Below are 27877 nucleotides of genomic sequence, written 5' to 3' on the forward strand. Positions count from 1 at the left end.
GCAAAACACACCTCCGGTTGCAGAAAGGGAGGCCAAAACCACTGCCACTGATTTAAGTTTAAATGAAAAAAGGAAGACGCATGTTAGAGAGAAGGGGGGGACGGGACGACGATACATGACCAGTGATGGATTTACTTATAAGCTAAACAAGCTATAGCTTAGGGGCCCACTCTCTTGGGAGCCCCCAAAAAATTTAAAGGGGGAAAAACTGGATGTACATTTCCAAAATATAAGATAAAAAACAAATAAAATAAAACCTACATACAGCAACAGTGTTTTGTGTTGTATACACTCCTATGATGTAAGTAATGGGCCCTGCCTGCTAGTCTGCTCCCTAAAATATCACTGGTTTGCTCATTTCTATATATAGGGTGCCTACATTCTGCATGGACTGGTGGCATGGCAACATGTGCAAATGACTTTAGATCATTTAGATCATTAGGTCCATAAATTACCATATAGCATATGTTCAACACAAAAAAACAGCGACAATTTGCTGTTGGCAAAGGACAGCTGGACATATAAAGGGCCCCATTACCTTCAGTAGCTGAGGGCCTCATGAAACCTAAATCCGGCCCTGCACGCATCCCTGGTTTGCTGTGCGCTTCTCTCCTTCCCTCGCGACTAGGGAGGCGACGGAGAGGTTGTGTGGTTCAAATGAACCCGGAATATAGCAGCGTGTGCATGACTTTAACTACTATAAGTCTGTGGATCAGAGCAGGCCGCCGGAGCTCCCCCAGCATGCCTTGCCAACGCGGGACTTCAACTCCCATGCTGCCCTGCGCGCGCGGCGGGGGTACGGACGGCTGAAAGAGCGCATTCGAATGAGAGAGCCGGAGAAGTGAGACGGAGGGGGCGTGTTGGGAAGGCGCCTTTCTGCATGCAGCCCCGCCATCGGCTCCCCGCCCGCGAGGATCCTGGTGCAGCAGAGGCGCAACTGCAAATTGCAACAGCCTTGGGGTGGGTACGGCTCGTTTCTTCTCTCTCCCCGCCCCCCCTTCATGTGCAGCGTGAGGTTGTGGCTGATCGTTTTGGGTGGGTGGGATGCAGGAGGGGTGCGATCAAAACACCTCCGCGCGGAGGATTATTGTTCTGCGATATTGCTTTTCCCGCAGATACGGATCGAAGCCTGTTTATAAAGTGTAGGGAGCTGCCTTAGCTCCCGGATGCTCCGTTTGCCCGCCAAACCCAGAGCAGGCAGTAGTTCTCCAGGGCATCTCCTTACTACCGCATCCTCCCGCCTAAACACTGCAGAGCTGCAACATGCGCGACAGATTCTCTGCTGTTGAGCTCTACTCCCTCCCGATATGGTATTCCCAAACTTTTTAGGGGTGTGGGCTTGTGCACCTCGTCAAGAATTGATGCGGTGCAGCCTTTGGCAGTCTGATGCCCTGCAGATGTTTTGGGCTGCAAAAACAGAAGACTGGGAGTGATGGGAGTTGCAGCCCAGATCATCTGCAGGGCTGCAGGTTGGTGATGAATGAACAGTGTGTTTCCTCCGTGTTCAAAGCCCTTCAGAAGCGGAACCCGAAAAAACGGTTCTCCCAAGTAGGCCAGTGTTATGTCTGCATCTGACAGAGAAGGAGGGAAGAGCCAACTCTGAAGAGTTAGTAAATGACTCACTGAATGCAACCCCGTGAGTTCATAGCTTTATTGGAGAAGGGTTGTATATCAGTGGAGCAGATGTTTTGCATGGAGAAAGTTGCTGATTCAATCCTCAGCATCTCCAGGGGAAAGACCCCTGCCTGAGACCCCCCCCAAAGGTAGTCTTCCCCAGTCTTAGGTTCCCCAATGATGTGGGACTGCAAGCCCCACCATCCCCTTCCCAGCCTGGCCAGTGGTCAGTAGTAACAAGGGGTGATGTTCAGCTGCATCTGGAGACCAAGCCTATTCATTTGCCTAATAATAATTTAGCAGCAGGTTCCCCACAAGCATGGGGTGCACTACAAGCAAGAGGTGTCCCTTTCTGGCAGCGCTGCACTCCCAAGACGGATGGCTCTGCCGGAGATCTGTGAGGCAGATTCTTTTGTTCCTCATTGGGGCTGCCACATTCCCATTGACACAAGCGCTCAACCATTTTGCTACCCCAAATCTCCCCAGGCTCCGGATCTGAGCTTTCAAGCAGCTTAGGTGTTGCAAAATTCCTCAACCAGGATTGCTCTTAGGCTGAAACTTCCTGCTCTGCACTGTCTGGTCTCCAGTTTGAGGTGGGTTCCCTGCCCCCAACCTCCAAGCAAGGCAATGTGTCACGCACACTAATGGTCTAGTGGGCATTTAAGTCAGTGACAAGATTAAAATCTACTCTGGCTTTACTTTATTCATGACCCCATTGAAGATTTGGATGGACCTCTCTGTGCTTACCGAGAAAAAGTGGCTATTTCCTGCTGTTAGGTTTTAAAAGCTGGCAGACATCTGTTACACCAGGGTGGGGAACCTGTGGCCTGCCATATGTTTCTGGACTCCAGTTTCCATCATCCCTGACCATTAGTATCTATGGTGGTTGGCGCTGAGCCCAGCTCTGAGCCAGAAGTTCCCCATCTCTGTCATATTTGAATTAGCTGGACTGCCCTCTTGCCCCCTGCTAATTCTGACCCTCCTCCTTCTCTGCTTGCTCCCTAGCGCGCCCCCTAGGCCATGGGGCTGAAGGGTGCTCAGAAGGCTCTCTTCCCCCTGCGCTCCGTCTCGGATGTGGTCCGCCTCTTTGAGCTGGAGCTTCGCCGGGAGCAGCCCGACCTGGTGCTGCTTTCGCTCGTCTTGGGCTTCGTGGAGCATTTCCTGGCTGTCAACCGCGTCTTGCCCACCAATGTGCCGGGCATCAGTTTCGAGCCTGCCCAAGGTCCCGACAGCCTGACCTACTTCCCGGTGGCTGACCTGAGCATCATCGGGGCCCTGCATGCCCGCTTCACTGCCCAAATCCGTGGGGCCGTGGATCTCTCGCTCTACCCGCGGCCAGAGGGCTACTCTTCCCGGGAGCTTGTCAAGAAAGTCTCCGATGTCATCTGGAACAGCTTGAGCCGCTCCTACTTCAAGGATCGGGCCCACATCCAGTCCCTGTTCAGCTTCATCACAGGTGAGGCCACAAAGGGAGCATGCTGCTCTCTGTCCCAAGTGCTCAGCTGCCGATCTCATGTTGCCCTGCATATATTTATATTTGTTTATTATATTTATGTTCCCCCTTTCTTGCAGGGAAGTTTTGGGTCTCTTCCTCCCCATTGGGGGGGCATATTGCTTTGATTTGCTTTGTTTCAATTATTTACTTGTGTTTTTATCTTGTACTTTAGTCTGTGAACCCCCCCTGGATCTTATGATGAAGGGTGGTTTATACATTTAATAAATCAATAAGCAAATAAATGCTATCCCCACAGCAGCCCTGCAACGCAGGCTAGGATAAGAGACACTGACTGCCTCAAGGTCACCCAGCAAGTTTCATGGCTTAGCAAGGATTCAAATCCTGGCCTCGCAGGTCGTTGTCAAGCACGTTTAACTGCTGCATCCTACTATCTCTCTATATGATGGGGATGTTGGATATTTTGAAAACAAGAGTGAGCAAGGCCTGGTCCTCTTTGCTGGTCCTCTTAGATGTGTTGCTATATTGTTTGGGTGGCCTTATCTTTGGCATGTACTACAAGACAAGCTAAGGGACGCGGGTGGCGCTGTGGTCTAAACCACAGAGCCTAGGGCTTGCTGATCAGAAGGTTGGCGGTTCGAATCCCCGCGACGGGGTGAGCTCCCATTGTTCGGTCCCAGCTCCTGCCCACCTAGCAGTTCAAAAGCACGTCAAATGCAAGTTCAATGGTACCTCAGGTTAAGTACTTAATTCGTTCCGGAGGTCCATTCTTAACCTGAAACTGTTCTTAACCTGAAGTACCACTTTAGCTAATGGGGCCTCCTGCTGCCGCTGTGCCACCGGAGCACAATTTCTGTTCTCATTCTGAAGCAAAGTTCTTAACCCGCAGGTACTATTTCTGGGTTAGCGGAGTCTGTAACCTGAAGCGTATGTAACCCGAGGTATTACTGTAGATAAATAGGTACCGCTCCGGCGGGAAGGTAAACAGCGATTCCTTGTGCTGCTCTTGTTCGCCAGAAGCGGCTTAGTCATGCTGGCCACATGACCCGGAAAAACTGCAGACAAATGCCGGCTCCCTCGACATATAGAGCGAGATGAGCATGTAACATTAGAGTCGTTCACGACTGGACTTAACCGTCAGGGGTCCTTTACCTTTACAAGACAAGCTACAGTCTCCCGTTTTCTGGAGTTTCAAGAGACAAGGCTCTCAGCAAAATTAACTCTCAAAACTGGTGTTAGGAGTAAACTGCTCATTTGACGTTTGTGCAAAAAAAATATAAATTAATCAAAGGCTTCTGCAAGGTCAAGGGAAGAGGCTGTCCACTGCTTCACCTTTTGAGTTACTGTCCTGGCTTTGCCTCCTACCAGCCAGCTGCCATAAGCCAGCGGAGGAAGGTTAATTGTGCCCAACATCTGCAGTGGGTGTGGCATGAACCGTCAATCACTCCTCATGCACAAGCACAGCAGAATTACTTGCTTTCAGATGTTGTAGCTCAGGGTGTCTCTGTACTGCTCTGGGCATGGATCTTTCCAAGCAGTTGGCTGGCTCATAACAGCAATTCATGCAGAGAGGTCACAGGTGTGCTTCTCCAAAGGTGGGCAGCTTTCACCCTCCAAAAACAATTCTTTTAAGTGTGGCTGCATGCCTCCCATTTTTAATCCAGATGCAATAGTGTTTTTCCGCTGCTCTTCAAGCTGTCCTGAGTGTCCTGCTCTTTTACTTTCTTTTACCAGGCACCAAACTAGACAGCTCTGGGGTGGCTTTTGCAGTTGTGGGGGCCTGCCAGGTCCTAGGACTTCTGGACGTTCACCTGGCGCTCTCTGAGGACCACGCTTGGGTGGTGTTCGGCAAAGATGGGGAGCAGACCGCAGAGGTGACATGGCATGGCAAAGGCAATGAGGACCGACGTGGGCAAACGGTCAACTCTGGTGTGGCAGAACGGGTAAGATATCAGCTGAGGAAGGGAGGACGTTCCCCTCTCATCTTCACATAGGAGGCAGGTGCAACTGAATAGATGGTTTGTAGCTTGCAGGTTCTGTACTCCATCCACTTCTTCCATAGGAGCGAATTAGCTTTGGATGGTGTACACATTTAATTTCATTTCATTGTTATAGGAGCATGTATGTTTGTTTCGTAAGGCCAATCTGAGCATCTCCGTTTAAGGCAAAAATAAATCTTGGGAATAGGTCCATTGTGCATGGATTTGACCAGCCAATAAATGTGAAATACAACCTGCCCCCCTTCATGAAAATTCTTATCTTAGTGCTGCTGCCTGGTGAGACCCAGCCACAGCTGCAATTTGCCTGTCAGCCTTCCAGCAAATGCCTCTGGAAAGCTTACAAGGAAGGCGTGAGCAGCGGCCTAGTTGGGGGGGCAGGAACAGGGGCAGTTGCCCCAGGTGCAAATTTGTTAGGGGGCACAAAATTTCAACACCTGGTGCTGCCTCAGTACAGCTGTCTGCTTCTGTTGCTGCACTCAGTTGAGAACTGCTTCTCCGTGCAAACCAGGAAGTGACTTCTCCAGACGACTCTTCTTATTTCTATGACTGCAATCTCCTGGGTGATACAGACGCCATTAGGCAGTTGAATGTGCATGCTGGCAACCCATGCTATGCTACTGGGCGTGTGAGGGACGCCTTTATGCCTGTCTTGTTTGTTGCCATTCCACCTGGGAATTGCCAACATCCTTCCTTGAGTGAGGCGGCTTGGTTGTTATCGCTAACATGTTAAATCACCCTCCAGGAATCGGTTTTCCATTATTATTATTGTTATTGTTATTATATTTTAAAAATAAAGCTCTCCAGTATACCTTCAGCCACACAACCCTATGCAAATATCTGAAACGAGGGAGATCATAGCTGGGTTGTAGAGCACGTTGGTTAGGATACAGGAGGCCCCTGGCTCAATCCTGGTGATATGAAAGACCCACCTCAGTCCGAAAACTTGGAGAGCCACTGCCAACCAGGGTGGGCAATAGTGGAGTAGATGGGCCACCAGTCTGACCTGGCAGAGGGCAACGTCTTTGTGTTTCGTGGGTGGCAGAATCATCTGCTTAGAGTGTAGAAGATCCCAGGTTCCATCCAAAGAAAGAAAGAAAGAAAGAAAGATCCTGCAATGGGAAAGTTGATGCCCACCCAGACTTCTCACCTGCAAAATTCCCTCCCCCTTTTCAGAGCTGGCTGTACCTGAAGGGCTCCTACCTATGCTGCACCCGCCAGATGGAGGTGGCCTTCATGGTGTGTGCCATCAATCCTTCCATCGACTTGCACTCGGATAGCCTGGAGTTGCTGCAGTTGCAACAGGTGAGCTGACATGGATCGACCCCTCTCCTTCCCTTTGGTGGGGGTTTGCAGAAACTGGAGCCGATATTATCATCACCACCATCATGATGCCTCTCATGCTTGCCTCTTTGTCTCCATCCCTTGCAGAAGCTGCTGTGGGTTCTCTATGACTTGGGCCACCTGGAGAAGTAAGTACTTTAGAGAGGGCCTAGTCTCACAGGGCCTGGCCCTATCATTAGGCAGAGGAACCTTTGGCCCCTCCAGATCTTGCTTGACATGCAACTCTCAATGTTGGTCACGCTCACCGGGGCTGATGGGAGTTGTAGTCTTCCCAGTTTGGGAAAGGCAGCTCTAGGGAGAGGAATCCAGCCCCCGTCCTGATGCTGTTAGCTAACAGAGCCCAAACAGCTTCATTTCTCTGTGTCTTTCTTAGTCTCATGCAGTGCATAGTTAAACTATGGAACTCATTCCCACATGAGGCAATGACGGCCACCAACCTGGATGGCTTTAAAAGAGGACTTGGCCTGATCCAGCAGACATATGCTTATGCTCTTATGTTCTTAAGTTGCAGAGGGAGTCTTACTCCTTTCTAGAGGAGCTTCCAGCTATTTCTGAGTAATTTCCAGAGGGTCTCGGCCACGTGAGTTGGAAGCAGCCAAAGCAGCCAGGAATTTAGTGGTAGTGGACTCTGGTTGTGACTAGCTCGAGTCCATTGATTTCAGTAGGTCTACTTTTAAGTCAGTCTTGGCTAGATACAGCTAAAAAAAAGACTTGGTCTCTGACACTCACTCTTTTGATGGAAATAGACACTAAATATTAGAAAAAGAACAATATGGGAAGGGGATTCAGGCATTCTTAAGGCATGGGACAAAACAGCCTCTGAAGTCAATTTCAACAGCAATAAGGGAAAACGCTGGAGTTTGTTCAGGGGTGGTATATTCTCCCCTAAAAGAGGCTCAGATCACCTGTGCAGATACTGCCTCCTGCTGGAGAGTCTATGATCAAAGAGTGGAGTGTATGTCATCTATGTGAAAGAATATGAAGAGTGCCTTGGCATAGAATGTGAATGTGTGGAAAATATTTATTGAGATAATCAATCAGACCTCTTAAAAATCACCAAGTGGCTGAGCAGTCCATTCAGTGCTTCTCCCCCCCCCCCCCGCTGTAGCAATTGTAATGCCCTGCACTGGATGCAGTGCGATTTTTAATTGCATTTTTATGGCTGCTCTTACTTCTTGTGTTGTACCATACTGGCCCGAATATAAGCGCACCTTTAAAATGGGGGGGGGGGGGAGAATACCTGAATATGCACCAATATCGTAAAAAAGCAAATTTTTGCAAGGTCGCGAATTTAAGCCGCACTTTAACTTTTCACGGTCGGAATTTGGAAAAAAAAATGAGGCTTATATTCAGGCCAATACGGTAATTTATTGCAAGGATAAAAGAAGCAATGATAATACAATTGAAGAGATGTGTTGACTGCAATGGCTGAGCTGTCTCCCCATCCTCAACTACAAATCCACAGGCCCTCGGGCTCTTATTTGTGTGTTCTTAAATTGTCCCCTTGGGAGCCTCGGCCTCCTCTCACCTCTGCTTGTCCTCAGTGATCCCTTGGCTTCCTCTGCAGGTACCCAATGGCACTGGGGAATTTGGCAGATCTTGAGGAGCTGGAGCCCACCCCTGGCCGCCCAGACCCCCTCTTCATTTACCATCAGGTATTTCCCCCCCTTGCCCCTAAGGGTGCTGGTAGGCTGGGCTTGGCAGTACTGTGGCCAAGAAGGGGATACAAACCCTAGTCTGACCACTACACCACATTGCCTGAAGCAAAGCTGTTGAAGGTGGGGCATGACCTAGATCTGTGGGGCGGGTGTGTGTGAAAGGGGAGGCAGTCACGTCCCCCTGTCCCCGAGATGAACCATGATCTCCAGATTGCCAACTTCCTGTCTTTTCTTTTTATTAAAAAGTACATTTCTAGCTTTCATGGAATCTGAGATATGAAGCAAAACATACGGGCAGTATTAATGTCATTTTTAAAAAACAAATGAAAAACCGCCCTGGTTCTCTTTGCAATGTTTTAACTCCCCCATCCCACCAAGGGGGAAAAAAATCCCGGGATTTTGGCCCTTCAAAGTGGGGCCCAGGGAGTAAGGCAGGGTTGGGGAGATCTGTGACCTTACAGTTGCTGCTGGACTCCGACTGCCACCTTCTCTGCTCATGGGCCAGGCTGGCTGGAGCTGATGAGAGTTGGAGTCCAGCAGGATCTTAAGTGAAGGGAGCCTGCTTCTTTTGAGTTGATGATGCAGAAGGCATTGGAACAGCCTCAAGGGAGGCTCTCCAGACCACCTATGATCAGTGAGGGGGGTGCACACCTGCACCTGCTGCCATGTTGTGGAATGCAGCTGTTCCCGGGTTTGCTGTCCTCATATTGTACACAGTTGCTTCCTAGAGCCTCTAGGAATGGCCATTGGGGCTGCCTGTTGACAAGCCCCGAATAAGCTTCCTGGCTATACATATACCTATCTGCTACCTGAGGCGACTTGATCCCTTTCTTCTAAATATTGGGAAAACCGCCTCCTTCCCTACAGGCCCTCTTAGGTGCTAAGATCAGCAGAAGGCTGATCTTTGAGCAGGAGATTCTTCTGCATTGCAGGGAGTTGGACTAGACGACCCTGTCAGCCCCTTCTGACTCTACAGTTCTGTGATTCTGTGGATCTGCCTTTCTTGTTCTTCCATCCTCAGACATTTGGGGTGTTGCGGCCTGGGAGGGAACCTTCTCTGGGGCAGCTCCTTAGTTGTGGAACTCCCTCTTCAAAGAGGTGCATCCGGCACCTTCACTGCACAGCTTTTGACAGATGCCAAAGACCCTAGCCGGTGATACCTAAGATGTATATTTTTAGAACCACTACACCAGGGGCCAGCAAACTTTTTCAGCAGGGGGGCGGTCCACTGTCCCTCAGACCTTGTGGGGGGCCGGACTATATTTTGAAAAAGCAACAAGAACGAATTCCTATGCCCCACAAATAACCCAGAGATGCATTTTAAATAAAAGCACACATTCTACTCATGTAAAAACATGCTGATTCCCTGACCATCTGTGGGCTGGATTTAGAAGGCGATTGGGCCAGATCCGGCCCCTGGGCCTTAGTTTGCCTACCCATGCCCTACATCTTATTTCTGTGATTGGAAGTTGTTTTTAACTGCTATTATCGTTATGTTTTAAATGTTGTAAGCCACTTCCATGAGACCTTAGGGGGAAGGGTATGTGCCAATAATGATGATGATGATGGTGATAATTTTTACAATGTTTGTAAGCTGTTCTGGATACAGCATGGTGTGTCTAGAGCTGGGCAATATATCAGTATATCATCCAAAACTGGTTTGAAGTCCATGTCGTGATACTTGTTCCATAATTTATGACCTGGCAATATATCACAAATCATGTGTGTGGGTGCTATGCAAAAATCACAATGCGTGTAAAACTGTGAAGCCGGCCAATGCCTCTGCATAGCTCCATCTTTATTTCAGACATTGTGATATATAAATATATTGTGATACTTGATATATCACAATGTTGAAGAGCAGGTATCGCCCAGCCCTAGATGTTTCCCCAAAACACCTGAGCCTGGGTGTCTTCATGGATCAGCTCCTGCTGTCCCTGAACCCCCCCCCCTTATCTCCCACCCCCCTTTTCCTTTAGGGAATCAACTCAGCCAAGCAGTACTACCACAACGAGCACATCTACCCCTACATGTACCTGGCCGGCTATCACTGCCGCAACAAAAACGTCAAGGAAGCACTGGAAGCCTGGGCTGATTCAGCCACCGTGATCCAAGAGTGAGTGTCTTCCTATCCTATTCATCTTGCCTTTTCCATGGGAGGAAGCGGAGCGTGGTGGTTAGGACCCCTGCTTTGAATGCAGAAGGTCCCAGGTTCCGTCCCTGGCATCTCCCAGAAGGGCTGGCGCGTATTTGTACCTGAAGCCCCAGAGAGCAGCTGCTGGCCATTGTAGAGTTTACCACAGCCTGGTGGTTGCATCCATGCATTTGAAGTTCTGGTTTCATACCCTCCAGTCAAGGGTAAAATAAATTTGCATTCTTTTCTCAGTTCCTTTTATTTGGGGAGGGGGCAACTACTGATGTTTGTCCAGTTCTCCTGTAAATAAACCTTTTCCAGAGTTTGTTAAAGAGAACAAGATTGCTCTGTGGGCAGCGGCTAACAGCTCCCCAGGAGGCTTATTCCAAGGTGGAGATGCAGCGATGAAGAAAATTTTGCCTGTGGTTAACTGCCTCTTGTTGGGCTGCCAGAGGTTCCAGATATCTCTGCATAAGACCCACGTCTGCTGTTATCTGATGGTGGCATTGCCCCCTTTTCTTCTCCCCCTCTCAGTTATAACTACTGTCGAGAAGATGAAGAGATCTACAAGGAATTTTTTGATGTGGCCAATGACGTGATTCCCAACTTGCTAAAGGAGGTGGCCAGCCTTGCTGACTCAGCTGAGGAGAAGGGGGCTGGCGAGAGGGGAGAGGTAAGGTGGGTGAGCAGACAGGCGACGTAAAGGATGGATGTTGTGCCTTGCTGGCATTCGTCAGCCGGGGAGGAAATTCTGCTTTTGCTATTTATTTTTCACTGCCACGTGCCGGGTGTTAGGAAAAGTATAATTAGGTGGAATGAAAGTAGTCGGATGGAGCAGGGTGGGAATTCTAGGAGGTGCAGCAAAATTTGGGCTGGGACTTTGCCAGAAGCAAAGGAGGCAGAACAAAGGCACAGGAAACAGTGTGAAATTGTACAAGAAGGGAAGGTGGAAAACACACGACTTTGTGCAGAGCAGAGGGGATGTTAATGATAAGTGTCGTTTGCACTGAGGACTAGAAGCTTGGAGAGAAACCATGAAGGCCTGAAAAGGGGTTATTGGCATCCAGTCAAGGCAAAAATAGAGGGGTTATCGCCTTAAAAGGTGACAGAGAGAGGTGAGTGGAGCAGAAAAGCATTATTAATTGTTTAGTGAAATGGCAAGAGGGTGTATGAAGTAGATGGGTGGGGTGGGGAGTTTCTAAAGGGAGGCTGACTGGAGTATGGCTTAGAGATTTGGCAAGGGGATCACAGGAAGGGGTAGGGTTCTTTTCGTTTTTTTAGAAGCTTTAGAGAGAGAGAGTTGAGTTGGGAGAGAGGCACTTGTGAATTGGATCAGGGAAAGGAATGCCCTTGGCAGACTTCGTTGGCAGAGGCCCAGTTGGTGCCAGGGTGGCATCTCTTCACCGAACAACCTGACCTGTCTTGCCCAGGCTTCGCCATCGCAAGGAGGAGGCGGCTCGGCCCTGCAGGACCCGGAGTGCTTTGCCCACCTCCTTCGTTTTTACGACGGCATCTGCAAGTGGGAAGAGGGGAGCCCCACGCCCGTCCTCCACGTGGGATGGGCCACATTCCTGGTCCAGTCCCTCAGCCGTTTTGATGGGATGGTGAGTGCTTGTGGCAGAGCGGGTTGCAGGGGGTAAAGTTCAGAGCATTTTAAGGTGGGGGGAATGGCCAGCATCAAGCTATGTTAAGGGGTGCAATGACTTGGCAGGATTTTTTTGGGCCTTGATGGGCCTAGATGGTGTCTGTGGGGTGTGTGTTTATTAGCTGGAAAAGAGGGAGCTCCATTGTTACCAGGATTCAGACAGATTTGGGAGAGAAGGGTGGGTTATGGGGGACGTAGCAAAAAAAGAAAATGAGCAGTATAGCAAGAATAGAAATGAATTAAAAGAATGGTATAAAGAGGTGTGGGATATAGCTGTTAATGATAATTAACATATGCCATTAAGGTAAGGTAGGGAATATCCAGGAGAAATAGTTTTGAGGAGATATGTAAGGTGTTTGTAGAATTTGTACTGTTAAAACGGAAAGGGGTGAAACCATCGCAAGAGGTGTTGAAATTTTGGGAGGTTGGATAGTTACAATGGAATAGTGGTGGTGGTGGGGTGCACATTTTTATTCTTATTTATATATGATTATACTTTGTAAAAATTAATAATAATAATGAAATTAATTAAGATGCATGTTTAACAGGCACAAGGAGAGTGTTTAAGTGCCCAGCTGAGATTCTAAAAACTCGCAGAGTAATTGCATGTGAAATCAACAGGCAGGCAGACATTGCTTGTTCTCTAGATGTCAAAATGCGCCAGCTAGATATCAGGGGCAAGATTTAGATGTGACTAAATCTGTTCTGGAAGTGTACAGCCCAGATAGGCAGGGCATCATAAGCAGCCTTCAGCTTCGTGCCCTGGGCGCCCTTGGCTTTCTGACTACTCCCCCCTCCCTCTCAGGTGCGGCAGAAGGTGACCCTGGCGAGTCGGGAGGTAGAAGCCAACGAGGACGACGACCAAGGCAGCGAAGACCCCCGGGAGGGGCGCCGCAGGGGTCCGCGCCGGGAGTCCAAGCCCGAGGAGCCCCCCTTGCCCAAGAAAGTGACTGAGCGCCGACGCCCCAGTTCCAGCCAGCGAGTGGACCGGCCTCCCCTGGAGAAGGAGGAGAGGCCCAGCAGCGGCCCCAGCCCCCCTCCCGAAGGGCCCGTCCTCACCTTCCAGAGCGAGAAGATGAAGGGCATGAAGGAGCTGCTGGTGGCAGCCAAGATCAACTCGAGCGCCATCAAGCTGCAGCTGACAGCTCAGTCCCAGGTGCAGCTGAAGAAGCAGAAAGCCTCGGCCCCCCGGGACTACACGCTCTCCTTCCTCAAGCGGCCCCGCAAGTCCCTCTGAGCCTGCCGGGGGCAGCAAAGCTCTGCCCTTTCCTTGAGCAATATCTTGGAGCTGTCTAGAGTCCACCCAGGGTCACGGCTCTTGTGCTTCCTTCAAGCAGCCAGGAGTAGCCGGGGTGGGCAAGCAGGTCTGTCGAGAATCTTCCCAGCTGTGCTGCAGAGCCATGTTTTGCTCTCTAGACCCCCAGCTCCCCAAAGCCAGGAGAACTTGGCGTGCCCCCCTGCTTGAGTCGCAACACAGGCAGGATTCCTCTGGGTTGTGATCGGAAACGTTTTTTATTTCGTTTGTAACTCTTCCCTGGGAATGGAGGTTTGAGACATGAGTGCAAATCCTGCCAGAGACAAGGGGCAGCTAGCAGTTTTCATGGTGCCCAGGAAGTTGTGGGTTGAGCACAAATCAATGCGTGTGAAATAGCGGTAGGCAGAGGGGACTCGCTGCCTCCGCTGCTGTCATTTGTACTAATTTACAGGATGTTTTTTTCTAAAAGGGCATTTTAATAAATCTCAAGTTGTTGGGTTTTTTTAAATAAATAAATAAATCTCTTGTAGCAATTCATGTTTCCAGTGTAAATGCTGGTATGTTACATCTTTGGGGACAGGTGAGAGGATGGAAATACAATCTAGAGCCAACCTGTTCATTGGACTACATCTCTCATCAGAACTGAGTGACAGATTAGGGCTGAAGGGAGCTGTAGCCCGCTGGATCTAGTCCATCTAGATGTTCTCACAGTGGAAAACCAGCACAAGAGCACTCTCCCCTCCTGTGGTTTCTGAGCAACTGACATTCAGCAGCATAATACAACCATCATGGCTTGTAGCCATTCTACTACTTCTCTGCTGCTGACTAAGGCAGAGAAAGCTGGTGGGACCTGAAGGGCAGGCAGATGTTTCTGTGAGTTTCTGTATGACCAATCCATCCTGAGGACACCCTCGCCCCAATGAAGCATCATCACCATCTAGGATGTCGCTATAACATCTGGTCTATGCACCCCTTGGTAAGGTTTCCTCCACCTCCCGAAAATTTACGCCAACAGCTGCATGCCTTCTCATGTCAACAGAATATTTCTGAAACCACAATGAGCACAACGTTCTCATTTCCCCCTTGGGTGATTTCACTTTATTAAATGTTAATAAAGAAAACAAGGAGATGGGGCAGAGAGAAAGGGACAGGGAGTTTTTGTGGGGAGGGTGAAGAATACAAAAAGGAGTGGAGTAGAGTTTCAGCCCCTCTTTGGCCCCCCGCATATGAGACGTAAAACCTCAAATGCCTCTTCTAGTGAATAGACGACCCAATTATTGCAGTCTCTGGTAGCATCTTCGAGTCCTGATCCCCAACAAACATCCAGGAAAGTTGGTGGGATCCTGGGAGGAGCCTATTCCATCCCCCAGATTCTCATGGAAGCTACATGTGGAAAGGGGTAGAGGGAGACACAGCATTCACGCCTGGCTGTGACTGCACACTTGAGACTGAAGATTTGCATCTGAACAGCTCCAAAAAGGGCCTGGTGAGCACAGGTGGAAAGGGGGCGTATTAATGGTAGCAGAAAAGGGGAGGTACAAGGGGCAGCAGCCAAAAGTAGAACTTGAAAAAAACTGGATGCTTGTAGAAAGCTGCTTGGTCACAGGACAGCCTCAGCGGAACTGCAGGGGGCTGATTCTTAAGCCAATGACATCCTTCCCGATCTCTGTTACCTGCAGAGCCAAAGAAAGACATGGTTAGCACCTCCTAGACTTGGAACCATAGGGTCCTTTTAATATGGCAAGAGCCCCTTGTCTTGCTCCAGGGAGAGCCTCATTCTGAACCTCAGAAAGCAGGGAAATTTCTCGCTCCTCTAAGCACTTCCAGACCACGGATGTGACACACTGTGTGTCTCTGAAACTCAAGTGTTGGGTTCGAAACAAGGTCTTGCCAGGCTCAGGGTAGCCAGCCTGATGATATAGCCGTCCAAGGATGCTAAACCGTTTGATAACCACATCATCCGGGTGGCTACCAAGGAGAGGCATGATCTACACAGAGCCCTGCAAAATAGAGGAGGGTGGGCAGTTCTTCCCTCCCGCAGCAAAACCTGGCAAGTGCTGGGATGCAGGAGCTCATGACAATGGAAGGATGTGACATTAGCCAATCCAGAGCAGGGGGGAAATCAAGGCATCTCCGCATTCAGGGGCAACGGGCTGCCAGCACTTCCTCTCTGAAACTCTCCCTGCAGGGCCATTAGCTCTCTAGACGTCGTTGGGACTCCCAACTCCCACCAGCCATGGCCTGTGGGCAGGAATGATGTGAATTGTAATCTCAACAACCATCTGGAGGGTCACAGGTTAGCCTAGAGAAATTCTCCCTTCCAGCAGTAACTCGTAGCCAGCAGGCCTCTCGATGCTGTGAGAAGGGGAAGATTAATGCTCCCACCCCAACAGGAGGAAGCTGAGGCCTAATTTATCTATACATGCAGCAAAATGAGATGGTACAGTCCTGCAGAGGTAGAATGGACTGCGCCATGTCAGACTGCAGATGGAGGGTGCCATTATTAACTATCCTTGCAAACAGAAGGGAGCTACTTGGTTACTAATCTACATAATAAAAGAAGTAGTAGTAGTAGTGTGGGGCTTTTTAAGCATAGAGTAATAAGAGAAGGTACACTCCCAGATTCAAAAGTGGTGCACCCTACTAGTTACAACAACTAGTTACTACTACTACTACTACTACTACTAGTAACTACTACAAATAGTAGTAACTGGTACTAGTAGGCTAGTAGTAACTAGTAGTAATTACTACCATCCTACTAGTTACAGCATGTATAGAGTGATGCTTCAGCCAGTTTCTGTCAAAACACAGCATCTGGCAGCAGCAGCATGTGGATACCCTTGATGCCCTATACTTGCCACGGAGACCACGAGAAAGGCTGCCAAGAGGTAACCAAAAGAGGCTGAAAAGTCTCCAAGGAGAGAGTTACTGCCAGTAATGGAGGGAAGGAGGTGGTACTTACAGTTGTGACTCTGCAAATCTGGCCATGAAACTCAGGACAGTAGCAAGCTCCGCTCAGTGGACACTTTTCCACCGGCTTGCCCCGATAGATGGGCCGGTAGGAGGCGGCGCAGATGTCAAAAGGGTTGTGCATGTCGTAGTTGAGCTGGTAGGCGTCGCTGGGGTTCTTCTCGCACGCGGTTAGGATCTTGCGTGTCTGCAATGGTGGTGGAGAGAGGAAAGCTAAGCAGCTGTTAAGGAGAAACAGGGTAGACGGCCTGGGAGTCTGAATGTTCTGTCTCAACACTTTAGAATGAGCTGGGGAAAGACTGCACTGCAAAGATTCCCCTGGAGTGTAAAGAATTGAAAAAGGGACTTTACATAATTGTAGGGAGGCAGAGGAGGGGAACCGCCAGCTCACGGGCCAGTCTTGGTCGGCGGGGCGATTTGGCATGCGGGGGTTCAATCCTGGCTGCTTTAGTAGACCCCTGCAGGCAGCAGGAGTGCATGCCCTGCTCACCAGTTGGGCAAGTGGAGAGTGCAATCCTGCTGGGTGCTGCACATGCCAGGACATACCCTTCACAATGGTGAAGCAGACCTCTGCAGCTAACAGGATCGACCCAGTCAGCTTACCAGCTACTGGGAGTCAAGTTAAATTCTGCTGGGTGCTGCCTTGGAAGTGCATTGCATGGAACGCCATGGCCAAGCAGACCTCTCTCCCCACAAGTCAACTTCGAGAGGTGGGCAGTCACCTGAAACTATCACGCCATCAGGTGACTGACCCCCCCCCATCCATCAAAGTTGGCCTGTGTCACAGTGGCACTACTCCTGCGCCAAGGGATCATTCTGCAGATATTTTAGATCTTGTGCCAGAACTGCAACGTTGGTTTATTACACTTCAAAACACCCTCTGCCCTTTGTGCTTAGAGCCCTTGAAGGCAATGAAGATGATGGCTTTGAGCAGCTCCTCTGGGAATTTACCTGCTGAGCCACTTCCGGTTTGGGCCCCAGTTCCAGGAGGCGGCGAGCGAAGGTGGCAGCAGTCTTGAAGTTCTTGAGCTTGAAGAAGAGGTTGAGTGCTGTGCGAAGGACCAGGATCATGTGGACGGGCTGCAGGTTGGAGTGGGTGAAGTAGGCAGCCATCTGTTGGGAAGAAGGATGCAGTTCCAAAAAGGAGTTTGCTTTGGTTGGGGCACCGCTCAGGTGTGCAGGAGACGGGCCTGCAGCTCAGGGATAGGGCAGCTGTTTTGCATGTGGCATGGATGTTGCACCGTCGGCTAAAAGGTTTCAGGTACCAGGGTAAGTGAATGACCTCTGTCTGAGGTCTTGGAGGGCTGCTCCTACTCAGGGTAATAGGCAAGATGGGCTCAAGAGACAATGGCACCACTAAGGTCAGGCTTTGGGGCAGATGATGGGGGTCCTCGGATCCACTGTGATACGGGTTTTTCCACAAATGCAACTGCTTTCTGAACTTGCCATCAGAAATGGCTAACCCATTTTGGCCAAGGCCTGACCAACTCTCCGGGGACTGCAGGGCAGTGGTGGGTGTGGCCAACCCTATGGCCCCCACCCTCCTCAACTGATCCATGTAGGTCAGCTAGGAAGGATGTCACTCAGATGATCAGAAGGTGGTGATCTGCATCCCCACCAGAGCTCTTAGCCCCTCCCATTCCAACACTGCCCTCTACTCTGTTTTTGTGTGTTTTGTTTTGCTGCCATCACCGCCAAAATTAGTAGGGTCTTGAGCCAGTTGCCTTAAGGGTCAGATCAGGCTCCTGAACTGGGGGTTGACCACCCCTGATAGAGTTAATGGTGTTCATTTGCTCTCTTAGCTAATTATTGGTGCTCTTGTTCACAGAGAGTTGCATAAGTGTTGCCTTCTGGCAGACTGTAACAGCTAGGATGCTTTTGGTAACCCAATGTTTGCACCCTTGGCGTGAGGTCATGGAGAGAGAGGGGTTGCCCTACCTCGCAAATGCGCTTCTGCTCTTCCAGGGTCTCCTTGGGCAGCTTCTTCCTCTCGATCTCCATGGACAGCCCCACAATGTATTCCCGGCAGATGGCGATCAGCTGCTGGGCCTGTCAGAACAAAAGAACGAACGAGCCAGGGCACGTTAGCTACAAACAGCGGCTTGAAAATTTGGGGAGCAGTGCTTTGCAAAGCTTGAAATAAAAACAGGAGATTTGGAGGAGGGGCGTGTAGGGAGAGAGCAGATTTCATGCTGCTGGGGTGGGCCATTCAGCCTACCCTATACCCCTGAACAGAAAAGAATGAGTGGATGGCTGGTGCAGCAACATTGACAACACACTTGATCTGCACAACGGATTAAAGCGTTTGAACTGAGTTTGTCCCAGTGCAGAATCAGGGTGGTGTTCTTTTAGTACAGTAAGGTAAAAAGGTAAAGGCACCCAGGACGGTTAAGTCCAGTCAAAGGCGACCATAGGGTTGCGGTGCTCATCTTGCTTTCAGGCCAAGGGAGCCGGTGTTTGTTCACAGACAGCTTTCCAGGTCATGTGGCCAGCATGACTAAACTGCTTCTGGCGCAACGGGACACCGTGACAAGCGCCAGAGTGCATGGAAATGCCATTTACCTTGCTGCCACAGTGGTACTTATTTATCTATTTGTACTGGTATGCTTTCAAACTGCTAGGCTGGCAGAAGCTGGGACATAGCAACGGGAGCTCACTCCATTGTGGGGATTCGAACCACCAAGTGATTTAGACCACAGCGCCGCAACACTTCTGAGAAACATGCATGAAGGCTTCTCTTTATCTGAACAGAGAGCAAGTGGGCTGAGTCTGCTTTGGATGATGCGAATGAATCGACAGCTCACCTCCGCGATCTCCTGCTTGTTGTCCACCACCAGCAGCGGCACGCTCAAGAGGATGGAGCGGAACTTCTCCACGGCCTCCTCAAACTTGCCAGCTGTGGTGAGCTGGTAGCACAGCTGCAGCCGCTGAATCAAGTCGTTCAGCTTCAGTCCCACAGCCGGGAGGGCGTTTTTCAGGCCGGCGTCCTTCCTAGAAAATGAGGAGGCAGTATGAGGACTTGCCTACGACAGATGCTTGAACTGCAACATTTTGTTAGCCGATTCCAGAGCAAAAGGGGTAAAAATGAGGTGTGGGGTAAAACTGGTCAAGGAAGGGGGAGGCAGGGATGTTCAAGGACTTGCTTATCATTGGATGGACACCAAGAAAGCTTGACTGAGTAAATCTGTCGAAATTAATGGGCCTAAGTTAATGGCCACTAATGTTGATGAGTCTGAGTATGACAAGCAGTGTATATGACGCTATGCAGCATTTCACAAGATCCCTCTGTTTGAGGTTAAGCATCAGCCCACAGCCCTGCTCCTGAATTCATGCATGCAGAAGGCAGCCAGGGGTAGGCCATGGCAAAGCCTGTTTCCTGCTCACAACCTAGAGAGCTCATGGTGAGCACCTGGGTCCCACAACCAAGTGCAGCCACCAGTCGCGGCAAGAAGAACAAGGGCGCTCACACCTACCAGTTGCGATGGGGGTATCCATACATGGCGGGGAGGCTGGGAAGAGCCTGGTACGTGGTGCGCCCCCGGGCGTAGGTCTGCAGGAACAGCTGTTTGTAGGGGGCAAATGTGACCACTCCCACCTGGTCATGGAGAAGCTGCAGTGGAAAGGGGAGGGGGAGAGGTGGTGTTACCGGGGGGTGGGCTCCCAGATGCTTCCCAACCAAGTTCTGCTGCACAGACTCTCCCCTTCTCTCATTCTTCTCCTCTGCTCTAAAATTATCACTTGGCTTGCTGTATCTAGGCTAAGTGGCTGCAATGCATTATACTTGGGACTGCCTTTGAAGACTGCTTAGAAATCGCAAATGCTGCCGAATTTGCCCATTGGGGCAAGAGCAGGCATTCCCAAACTCGGCCCTCCATATGTTTTGGGACTACAAGTCCCATCATCTCTAGCTAACAGGACCAGTGGTCAGGGATGATGGGAATTGTAGTCCCAAAACATCTGGAGGGATGAGTTTGCCTATGCGTGGGCAAGATGGTCTGAGAACCTAACATCAATCCTGGCCCAACTGCGTTAGCTGCCAGTTAGTTTCCAGGCCAGATTCAAAGCACTGTTTGTGACCTATAATGCCTTATGTGGAGGAGGACCTCAATACCCCAAGGTCTGCCTTTCCTCATATGAACCAACTTGGAGCCTGCATTCATCACCTGAGGCCGTTCTCTGTGTGCCCTCTCCATTGGAGGTCCGGAGGGTGGCAGCATGAGAACTGGCCTTTTCGGTGGTGGCTCCTCAGTTGTGGAATGTTCTCCCTGGGCAGACTCACCTGGCACCATCACAAGGCACAAGGCAAAAGCATTTCTGTTCTGCCAGGCCTTTGGCTTTTAATTATCTGTGGCCTCTTTCACTGGGTTTAATCCTGCCTTTTAAAAATATGAATGTGTTTCAGATTTTTCTTGGTTTTAATGTAAATATAATTCTTGTAAGTCACTTTGAGTTACTTTTGTAAAATAAAAAAGCAACTAGTAAGTTAAATAAATAAAAATAACAACATCCTTTAAAGGTCACATTGTGCAGGCATCCAAACCAACCATTTCCGCAGAGAGCTGTGCTCACGTTCAGGCAGGTAAGAAGTCACAACCCCCTGAAAGGAAGCAAGGCTCACTGGGGACAAAGCTTTTGTGACAAAGACAAAACCCCACTTGTGACATGCACCCCAAAGTTCAACACACTGTATGAAAAAGAAAAAAGGCCAGTGCAGAGATATTGTCCCCAGGCAACTCACCCTCATAGCTGTCTCAAAAGAGCCAGCAAGGATATGATCAACTGGAAGCTGGGAATTGTTGCACCAGACCTAAGCAGGGAGAAAAGAAAGGGATCTGATTAGAACCACAGAAATCAGAGGACTTGTGGAGGTGAACTTATCCCATTGGCCCTCCGCCGCAGTGAGACAGGAACCAGCCCAAGGGTGCTGAAGGATCTGCCTGGTTTTATTTGGTTTTTTGAAAGCTCTGCAAGTCTGGCCAGATTTTTCAATTCGGCCTACAGAAATTAGCTCCTGTTGCTTTTTTTCGTCTTTTACACTTTCAAAACGAGCATGTCTTGCAGCGTCTTGAGGACCAATGCATTGATTCGCCTTTGAGACTTCTCGGATGCTTTCGCTGCAGCAGACTCCGCACCCAGCAGACCCTTCTGGATTATTTTTTTAATGGGAGTTTCAGTTGCGTGCTTGTCATCGCAGCCTGCTGCCTGGGAGCAGCACTTGCATTTGGGGGGAAATGCAGGAAAGCGTCAAGTCTCTGCCTACTCCCAACCACCTCCCTTTTCTCTGCTACTTGTAGGGCTCGGCACTGTCTGCTGCCCGGTCTCAAGGAGTCTTGTGCCTCAGCACAGACACCCTCCTACCTGGGCAGGGCTGGTGCCTTTGGTGGGCGGCACGAAGAAGCCATCTTCTGCCTCTCCAGCAGGACCACCAGGAACATCCTAGCAGAAACACGGGTGGGGGAGAGAGAAGGAGGGGCAGTTATGGTGCGTTCAGACATGGAAGTTTTCCTGGTTACAATGCTATAACAACAACAACAACAACAACAACAACATATTATTTATACCCCAGCCACTCTGGGCGGCTTCCAGCAAAACACTAAAATACAGAAACTAGTGCTTCCATCCCATTTTCCTTTCCTACTATGGCACCTGCCGCAACGTGAACACCTCATTCACACCAGGGGTGAAACACAACAACAAATGTCTGAACACAGAAGAGCTGGGAGGGACCACGAGGGTCATCTCTTCCAACTCTTGGCAATGTAGGAATGTTTTGGCCCAATGCAGGGCTCAAACCCACGACCCCGAGATTAAAATCTGCATGTTTTTACTGACTGAGCTATCCCGCTACTCCCCATCTTCCCCACACATGCATTTTTGTTCCCCATTTTCTAGTGCATGAAGATATCTGAGGTAGACTGCGTCCGGACATGGAGGTTTCACAGAGCTCATGTGGTAGTCAATGACAAAATGTTCTCCACGATGGAACCAGAGCTCAGAAATGGTGCGGCTCATGCTTTGAATGCATGAGGTCCCCGATTCCATCTCTGGAGCCTCCAGGTAAAGGGGAACTGGGACAGCAGCAGGCAAAGGGAAAAGGCCCCTCACGGTCTAGGATCCTAGAGAGTGGCGGCTGGGAAGAAAATGGTCCAGACTCAATGGGCCAAGAGTGAGACGGACTTAAGGGGAGATGTGCAAGCATTTGCTTTTAGTCTCCCCTCCCCTCCAGTCCTGCTGCAATACATCCCACCAGTTAAAATGAATGAAACCCATCCTTACCAGTTCAGGGGGAAGATCCAGGTCCTCTTCGATTTCCCACCCACCTCCTTCCTCTTGGCTTTTAGCCAGGGCTTCGTCTCCAAAACCTTCCCCAGCATCCACAAAGCCATCTGTAAGGGGACAGAGCATGGATTGGGGGAGTTTAAGAAGGTCCGACATGCACCCCATACAAAAACAGGAAGTGGTTGGGTTGCCTCATTGGTAAGTGGTGGCAAGGAAACACCTTTATTAAGTCATGCAGAGCAGGAAAGATTCACAGAGTGAGAGACTGGGGTGGAATCTACACACGTTAAAAACGTTGCGAAAATGTGTTTGTTTTTTAAACCTTTCGAAAAACGCATTGAATTTGCTATAGCTCACGGTCGCCATCTAGTGTGCCAATTGTACTTTACAATGCATTCAAAACGTTTTATTTGCAGCTGTATAGCTGAGTCCCAGGTGAGGGAAGGAAAGTTCCCTGGAGAGAGCTGGGAAGGTCTGTCATTTTCTGTGGGTGGCCAGGATTAAGAGCTACCTTTGGATAGAGAGAAGACTCAGGATTTGTGCACTGCTTTCATACTTTAAACACCCTGATGCTGATTTTCTCCTTTCTTATTTTTGCTGCTGCTGCTGTTACAAAAAACTTATAATGCAGTCCTTAGTATTACAATCAAATTCATACGATTGTTTCAATTTTTATGTTGTACAGATACTATGCAGTGACATCTGCGTTGCATGTTGCAAACTGCCCTGTGGCCTTCTGATGAAGGATGGTATACGACCTTAAACCAAAACCTGGCCCTCATGGGAATTCACCGCTGAGCTCTCACCTTCATCCAGCTGCAGCTCAGCATCTTCTCCCCAGCCTTCGGTACCTACTGTGTCTATATCAATGTCAGCAGCCAACGCACCTCCTTTGCCTGCAGAGAAGAACAAGATCACCAGTTTGTCTTGTGGTGGGATTCTGCAGCCTTAAGAAACAGGCACGGCTTGAGGTACAGTGGCCCTGTTTGACAGCAGCCATTTCTGGCCTCCACAGAGGACAGGAGCAGCCACCGACAGGAGCAGCCTCAATACCTGAGAGCCCCTGCCACTCCCCACCTCCGATGCAAAATCTGAGAAGGGGAAGCCTGCCAGTAACAGTGTCCTTACCTTTGCTGGCAATTGTGCCTTCAAAAAAGCCCTTGGAGACAGTGAGCAGAGGCCAGTTGGTGTCCAGGGGCATGATGGGAGCAAGCGGCTGGAGCAACTGTGCATGGGGGTCTATCTCTGGGATCTGGAAGAAGAGGAAACAAAGAACTTTCAACCCTCCATGTAAATTTGCAGACTCTCCACAGGGACAAGGAAAGGGCCGACTGGGAATTAGGTAGGGAGCCACACAGCCATTTCAGCCCAGGGGCAGTTTGGGAGAAAGCTTCAAACTGCAAGCAGGTGGGTGATAACGCTTATGTATTCTGAGATGCAGAGTCGGGGGTTCGTGATGCAACCTGAGGGACTTGGGTCAATAGGTCTGGTAAACTACAGACTTGTAAGCTCCCACCCCCAGACTGAAATTCTTCCACCAGTGTTAGGCAAAGGGAGAATGGCATGCCAACCAAATCCAGTGCAACCAATGCACTAACCGTTTCCTTTTCCAGGTCAAAGGTCTCTTTCAGACTCTCTGCTTCCTCATCTAAGCCGTGGGTTGCAGCCGTCAGATAGGCCAGGGACTCTGTCAGAGACAAGCAAGCAAGAGAAAGGTCAGGATGGTGGGAAACTCTCCAGGGTAGTCTGGTCATGCAAATGGAAACAGCTCCATAGCTGCTACCCTGTTCGGCCTGGAAAGGGTGGGATCTGGCAAGGGGAGGGAAGGGGAGAGATATAAGAAAGCCCTTCTTTGCACAGCTCTTAGTTGAACGATGGAACTCTCTCCTGTGGCTGGTCACCAACTTGGGTGGCTTTAAAAGAGAACTGGACAAATTCATCGAGAGAAGGCTATCAGTGGCTCCCACCCATGATGGCTATGCCCTGTCTCCAAAGCTGGGAGGCAGCAATGCTTCGGAATACCAACTGCTGGAAGCCACAGAAGGGGAGAGGGCTCTTGGGCTCAGGTTCTGCTTTCAAGTTTCCCATAAGGGGACACCTGGTTATCTACTCTGAGAATAGGGTGCTGGACCAGGAGGGCCACTGGCCTGATCCAGCAGTCTCCTCTTGTGCTCTTGTTAATAGAAACTCTGCTCGTTTTTCTAGGAATCCCAAAGCTCACATTGCCAGCTTACTCACTCTGTCCACAGTTCTTCAGGATCCTCACCCTCTCAGCCACATCCCCAAGGTACAAGGCATTCTGGTAGTGGCCGCTCATGTCCTTCCGGATTTCGGCTGCAACAAAGAACAAGGGAAGAGGAAAATGGATCACCTCCACACCCAACTCTCACCCAGGAGTTTCAAGCATTAGCTCACTGCAGAATTCTTGGCTGCTGCTACAAATCTCCCCTCTCCCAACCTGAAGCGGATTCATGAGTTGCAAAAGGGCAGCCACCTCCCATTACTACGCATTTCGTCCTGCTTTTTTCCCTTCCATCAAGGTTGGTGGTCAGTAGCCAGCCTACAAAGAAGCTTCCACGTCTAGGATTCCACATGGTTTGCCTTGCACTGGGATGGGATGAATGTATCTTGTTGTGAGGTTAACACCATTTCCCAGTCCTTGACTGTTAGGAGTAAGTTTTTCAATAGTCACGACATTTTGAGAGGGCCAAATGTCAGCAACTGTGATCATGCTACGAGAGAGGCAGGCGGCTGCATTCCCACACAATATGTCAGAACTCTCTGCTTATTCTGGGTTTGTTGTGAATGAGTAGCTTGCTAGTACACGGAGCTCCTTCGCTCTTCCCTTTGGAGAAAAGCAGAGAAAAACAAAGCAAGAAGAGATGGCTTATGTCCGTACCCAAAATCCTGGTGTGTTGCTCCCATATAAACCAGGAGTATATGTAAGCAACGAAACAGGATCCTGGGTTCAGATGTCCCATCAAGCTATCCCTTCCTAGTCAATTCTATGCCCTTGGGTGGAAGAAGGAGTGGAACAGGACATGTGCTGCTGGCTCACAGTAAACTGAGACAAGGCAGGAATCCAGTTTTATCATCTTCTGCAAAGGTGGCCAGTCTTTTGCATGCAATTCTATTTTTTTTGTAATACATTCCTGAATCATCGAAAGTTTCTGGCTCTGTATGGGCTGGAAGAGCCTTTCATTGTAGAGACCAACCTATCTTCATCATCTTGCGCAGTTTCTCCAGATTGCCCGTAATGAGGTACAGGAAGGAGAGCTTGTCAAAGTTCTTGGTGCGCTGGTAACACATCTCCACGATCTGGTGGTTCCCTTGGAGCAAGGCCACTTCCCCCAGTTTTTCCCAACAGTTCTTATCATCCAAGGCTTTGGCTGCCTCCAGAGCAATCTAAAAGAGCACCAAAAACACGGCCCTCGGGTTAATACCTAAGGGGGCAGAGCAGAGAGGCTGTTCCCAGCCCTGCTTCTTGAGATCATGCAAGTAAAAGTTCACCAAAGACAGAACCTGGAACCTTCATGCTCCACCACTGAGCTATAGAGAGGAAGATTTAGCATTTTATGGCTTAGCAGTCAAATGTTGGGACAGAATTTGCCAATAAAAGGCAAGTTTGCTTTAAAAAAAGGAAAGGAGACAATGCTGGAATGAAGGAGTGGATTTGCTTAACTAAAGACCTAGCTAATTACAGATTGCTGAGGGGGGAGGAAGCGTGGAACCCTTGTGAGAGACACCTCTAGGTCTTAGATCTGCGTGCAAGCCCTCCTGGAGATGGCTGGAGGAGAGCTGGCGCCACGTCTCACCTCAATGTTGCCGCATTCGAGAGCCAAGCTGAACCGAGTCTTCTCGTCTTTCACAAAATGGAGTGCAACTTCAGGGTAGCCCTTCTTCTGGAGGTAGGCGATGATGGACTGGCCCACCAGCTTGGCGTTCCGCACCATGTGGAGCACCTGGAACAGGAGGCGAGGGACAAATGAGGGCGCAGTCGCGCATTTAGGGAATAAATCCTAGGTTAGCACAATGGCTATCACACGTGGCAGGCGGTAAGGAGATCTGGAGGGAAAGAGGCGCAGCTCAATGTGTGGTGGCACTGAAATAGGAAACTCAGAGCTATGATGTGTATGTCCCCTGGTAAAATTCCTGTTAGGAATTATTTTTATAGGAGAACTGTAAATTAATTCCGGTTGTATGTTCCAGAGAGAGAGACTTGCTTGTAAATCATTGGGAAATTAAGATTTTCTTACGGTGTTTGCAAACAGTTTATCGAGTAGTCTAAGGTTTAAGGCTTAAGGGGAATGTTTCAATTTTGTAAACTGAATCTTTATATGCCTTTGTTTGTTCTTTACCGTATATGTTGTATTTGAAAAATAATTTAAAAAATGAATTCAAGTGCCTCCCTTCAGGCTGCACCTCTTGGCCTCCTGAGAGCATCTCACAGGCTTCTGCTGTTCCAGCAGTGTCCTTACATTTCTATGGCAAGAAGCGGACGCAAGTCCTGCCTGCTCATATCAAAGATGGCAAGGAGGTAGAGAAAGATACAGTCGCCCTCCACGGCTGCTGTACAGAGATGGGAGGCAACGGGAGAGACATGCCATTTGAGAAGACCCCTCCTTCCCACTGCTGGGCACAGATGGCAAGAGGAAGCAGGCAGCACGCACCTCGTCATACTTCCGGTTGATGAGAGCCAGCTTGAACTTGAACTCTGTCGGGTCAATGGTCAGGACTCGGGGGCGGCATTCGCGATCCAGGCAGTAGACGTTGTTCCCCTTCACCCGCGTCACGTAGATAGGCAGGTCCAGGGTGCGGATGATCCCGTGGTCTCTAGATGGGGAATGCGGAAGCAGGAGTTGTGGGGGGTATCAGGGACTGGACCGAGGAGGAATGGTGGGAGCCCCCCCCTTTTCTGAACCTTCCCAAGGGCAGGAGGACAGTATTTATTTAGAACAGTGGTTTGCAGAAGAGCACAGTCCAGAGGGCAAAAGCTAGGAAATACTGGGTGAGGAACAGCTAGAAGAGGAAACGCCAAGAGAGAGACAGCTGGCAGATTGTGTCCTTGGACAGCATTCCTGACCCCACCCCCCCTTCGCCTATGAAAGTGATAGAACAGAAAGCACAATGGCAACAAGCTCAGATTACCCAACATAGGAGTGACATAGATTAATGGGGACCGAGGGGGTGAACCTTTACTGGGAGCAATGCCATTTTTTAGAGAGATATGCATTCTCTCGCTGTGATTATTAAAGAACTTATCTAGTACGAACGCTCCTTTCGTTTGATCTGCTTATTTACTGCCACTGGGGGAAGGGATCCGATTCCCCGAAGCCTGACAGGGGGAATGGGCAGAAAACGGGGTCATACGACCCTCCCTTTAAATTTACAAGATTGAAAGTGGGGGAGGACACTTTCTGCTACTGGATAAGCTTTGGAACTTTATGGTAAAACTGACTTAATATAATGATTGAGCTCTAACTAGGCTTTGCTTCTACAGTGGTACCTCGGGTTAAGTACTTAATTCG

The 27877-nt window shown here is 49.6% G+C and overlaps 2 protein-coding genes across 3 annotated transcripts in view; one reads left to right on the forward strand and one right to left on the reverse strand.

Moving 5' to 3' along the window:
- Positions 1-823: 823 nt before the first annotated feature.
- MEN1 (menin 1) lies at positions 824-23145 on the forward strand. 2 transcript variants are annotated; one of them, XM_081174571.1, is made up of 10 exons: positions 824-960; positions 2620-3070; positions 4802-5010; positions 6241-6369; positions 6496-6536; positions 7976-8063; positions 10046-10182; positions 10735-10873; positions 11631-11804; positions 23035-23145. In XM_081174571.1, the coding sequence occupies exons 2-10, from the start codon at positions 2635-2637 to the stop codon at positions 23110-23112; spliced, it is 1431 nt and encodes a 476-aa protein (XP_081030697.1). In that variant the 5' UTR covers positions 824-960; positions 2620-2634; the 3' UTR covers positions 23113-23145. The 2 variants fall into 2 exon arrangements, with proteins under 2 accessions (XP_081030697.1, XP_081030696.1); XM_081174570.1 differs by lacking the exon at positions 23035-23145 and adding an exon at positions 12651-13633.
- COPA (COPI coat complex subunit alpha) overlaps positions 14170-27877 on the reverse strand; it is a 33540-nt gene continuing 19832 nt past the window's right edge. The window contains exons 18-33 of the mRNA XM_081174551.1: positions 27020-27182; positions 26165-26311; positions 25565-25754; positions 24588-24683; positions 23948-24036; positions 23478-23601; positions 23156-23245; positions 22347-22456; positions 21429-21506; positions 20809-20877; positions 19544-19680; positions 18875-19061; positions 18009-18119; positions 17022-17183; positions 16063-16257; positions 14170-14773 (exon numbers count right to left, since the gene is read on the reverse strand). Coding sequence (XP_081030677.1) covers positions 14714-14773; positions 16063-16257; positions 17022-17183; positions 18009-18119; positions 18875-19061; positions 19544-19680; positions 20809-20877; positions 21429-21506; positions 22347-22456; positions 23156-23245; positions 23478-23601; positions 23948-24036; positions 24588-24683; positions 25565-25754; positions 26165-26311; positions 27020-27182 — 2008 coding nt within the window. The 3' untranslated portion in view covers positions 14170-14713. The remainder of the gene's footprint in view (positions 14774-16062; positions 16258-17021; positions 17184-18008; positions 18120-18874; positions 19062-19543; positions 19681-20808; positions 20878-21428; positions 21507-22346; positions 22457-23155; positions 23246-23477; positions 23602-23947; positions 24037-24587; positions 24684-25564; positions 25755-26164; positions 26312-27019; positions 27183-27877) is intronic.

This window comes from Podarcis bocagei (assembly GCF_964188305.1).
Source record: "Podarcis bocagei genome assembly, chromosome: 16".
In the NCBI taxonomy this organism is placed as follows: Eukaryota; Metazoa; Chordata; class Lepidosauria; order Squamata; family Lacertidae; genus Podarcis; species Podarcis bocagei.

Bases quoted from the DNA above. Each gene is read 5' to 3' on its own strand.
- MEN1 (XM_081174570.1), top strand. From the start codon at position 2,635: ATGGGGCTGAAGGGTGCTCAGAAGGCTCTCTTCCCCCTGCGCTCCGTC. The intron at 6,537-7,975 runs GTAAGTACTTTA...CTTCCTCTGCAG, and splicing joins GACTTGGGCCACCTGGAGAA to GTACCCAATGGCACTGGGGA. The intron at 11,805-12,650 runs GTGAGTGCTTGT...CCTCCCTCTCAG, and splicing joins TCAGCCGTTTTGATGGGATG to GTGCGGCAGAAGGTGACCCT.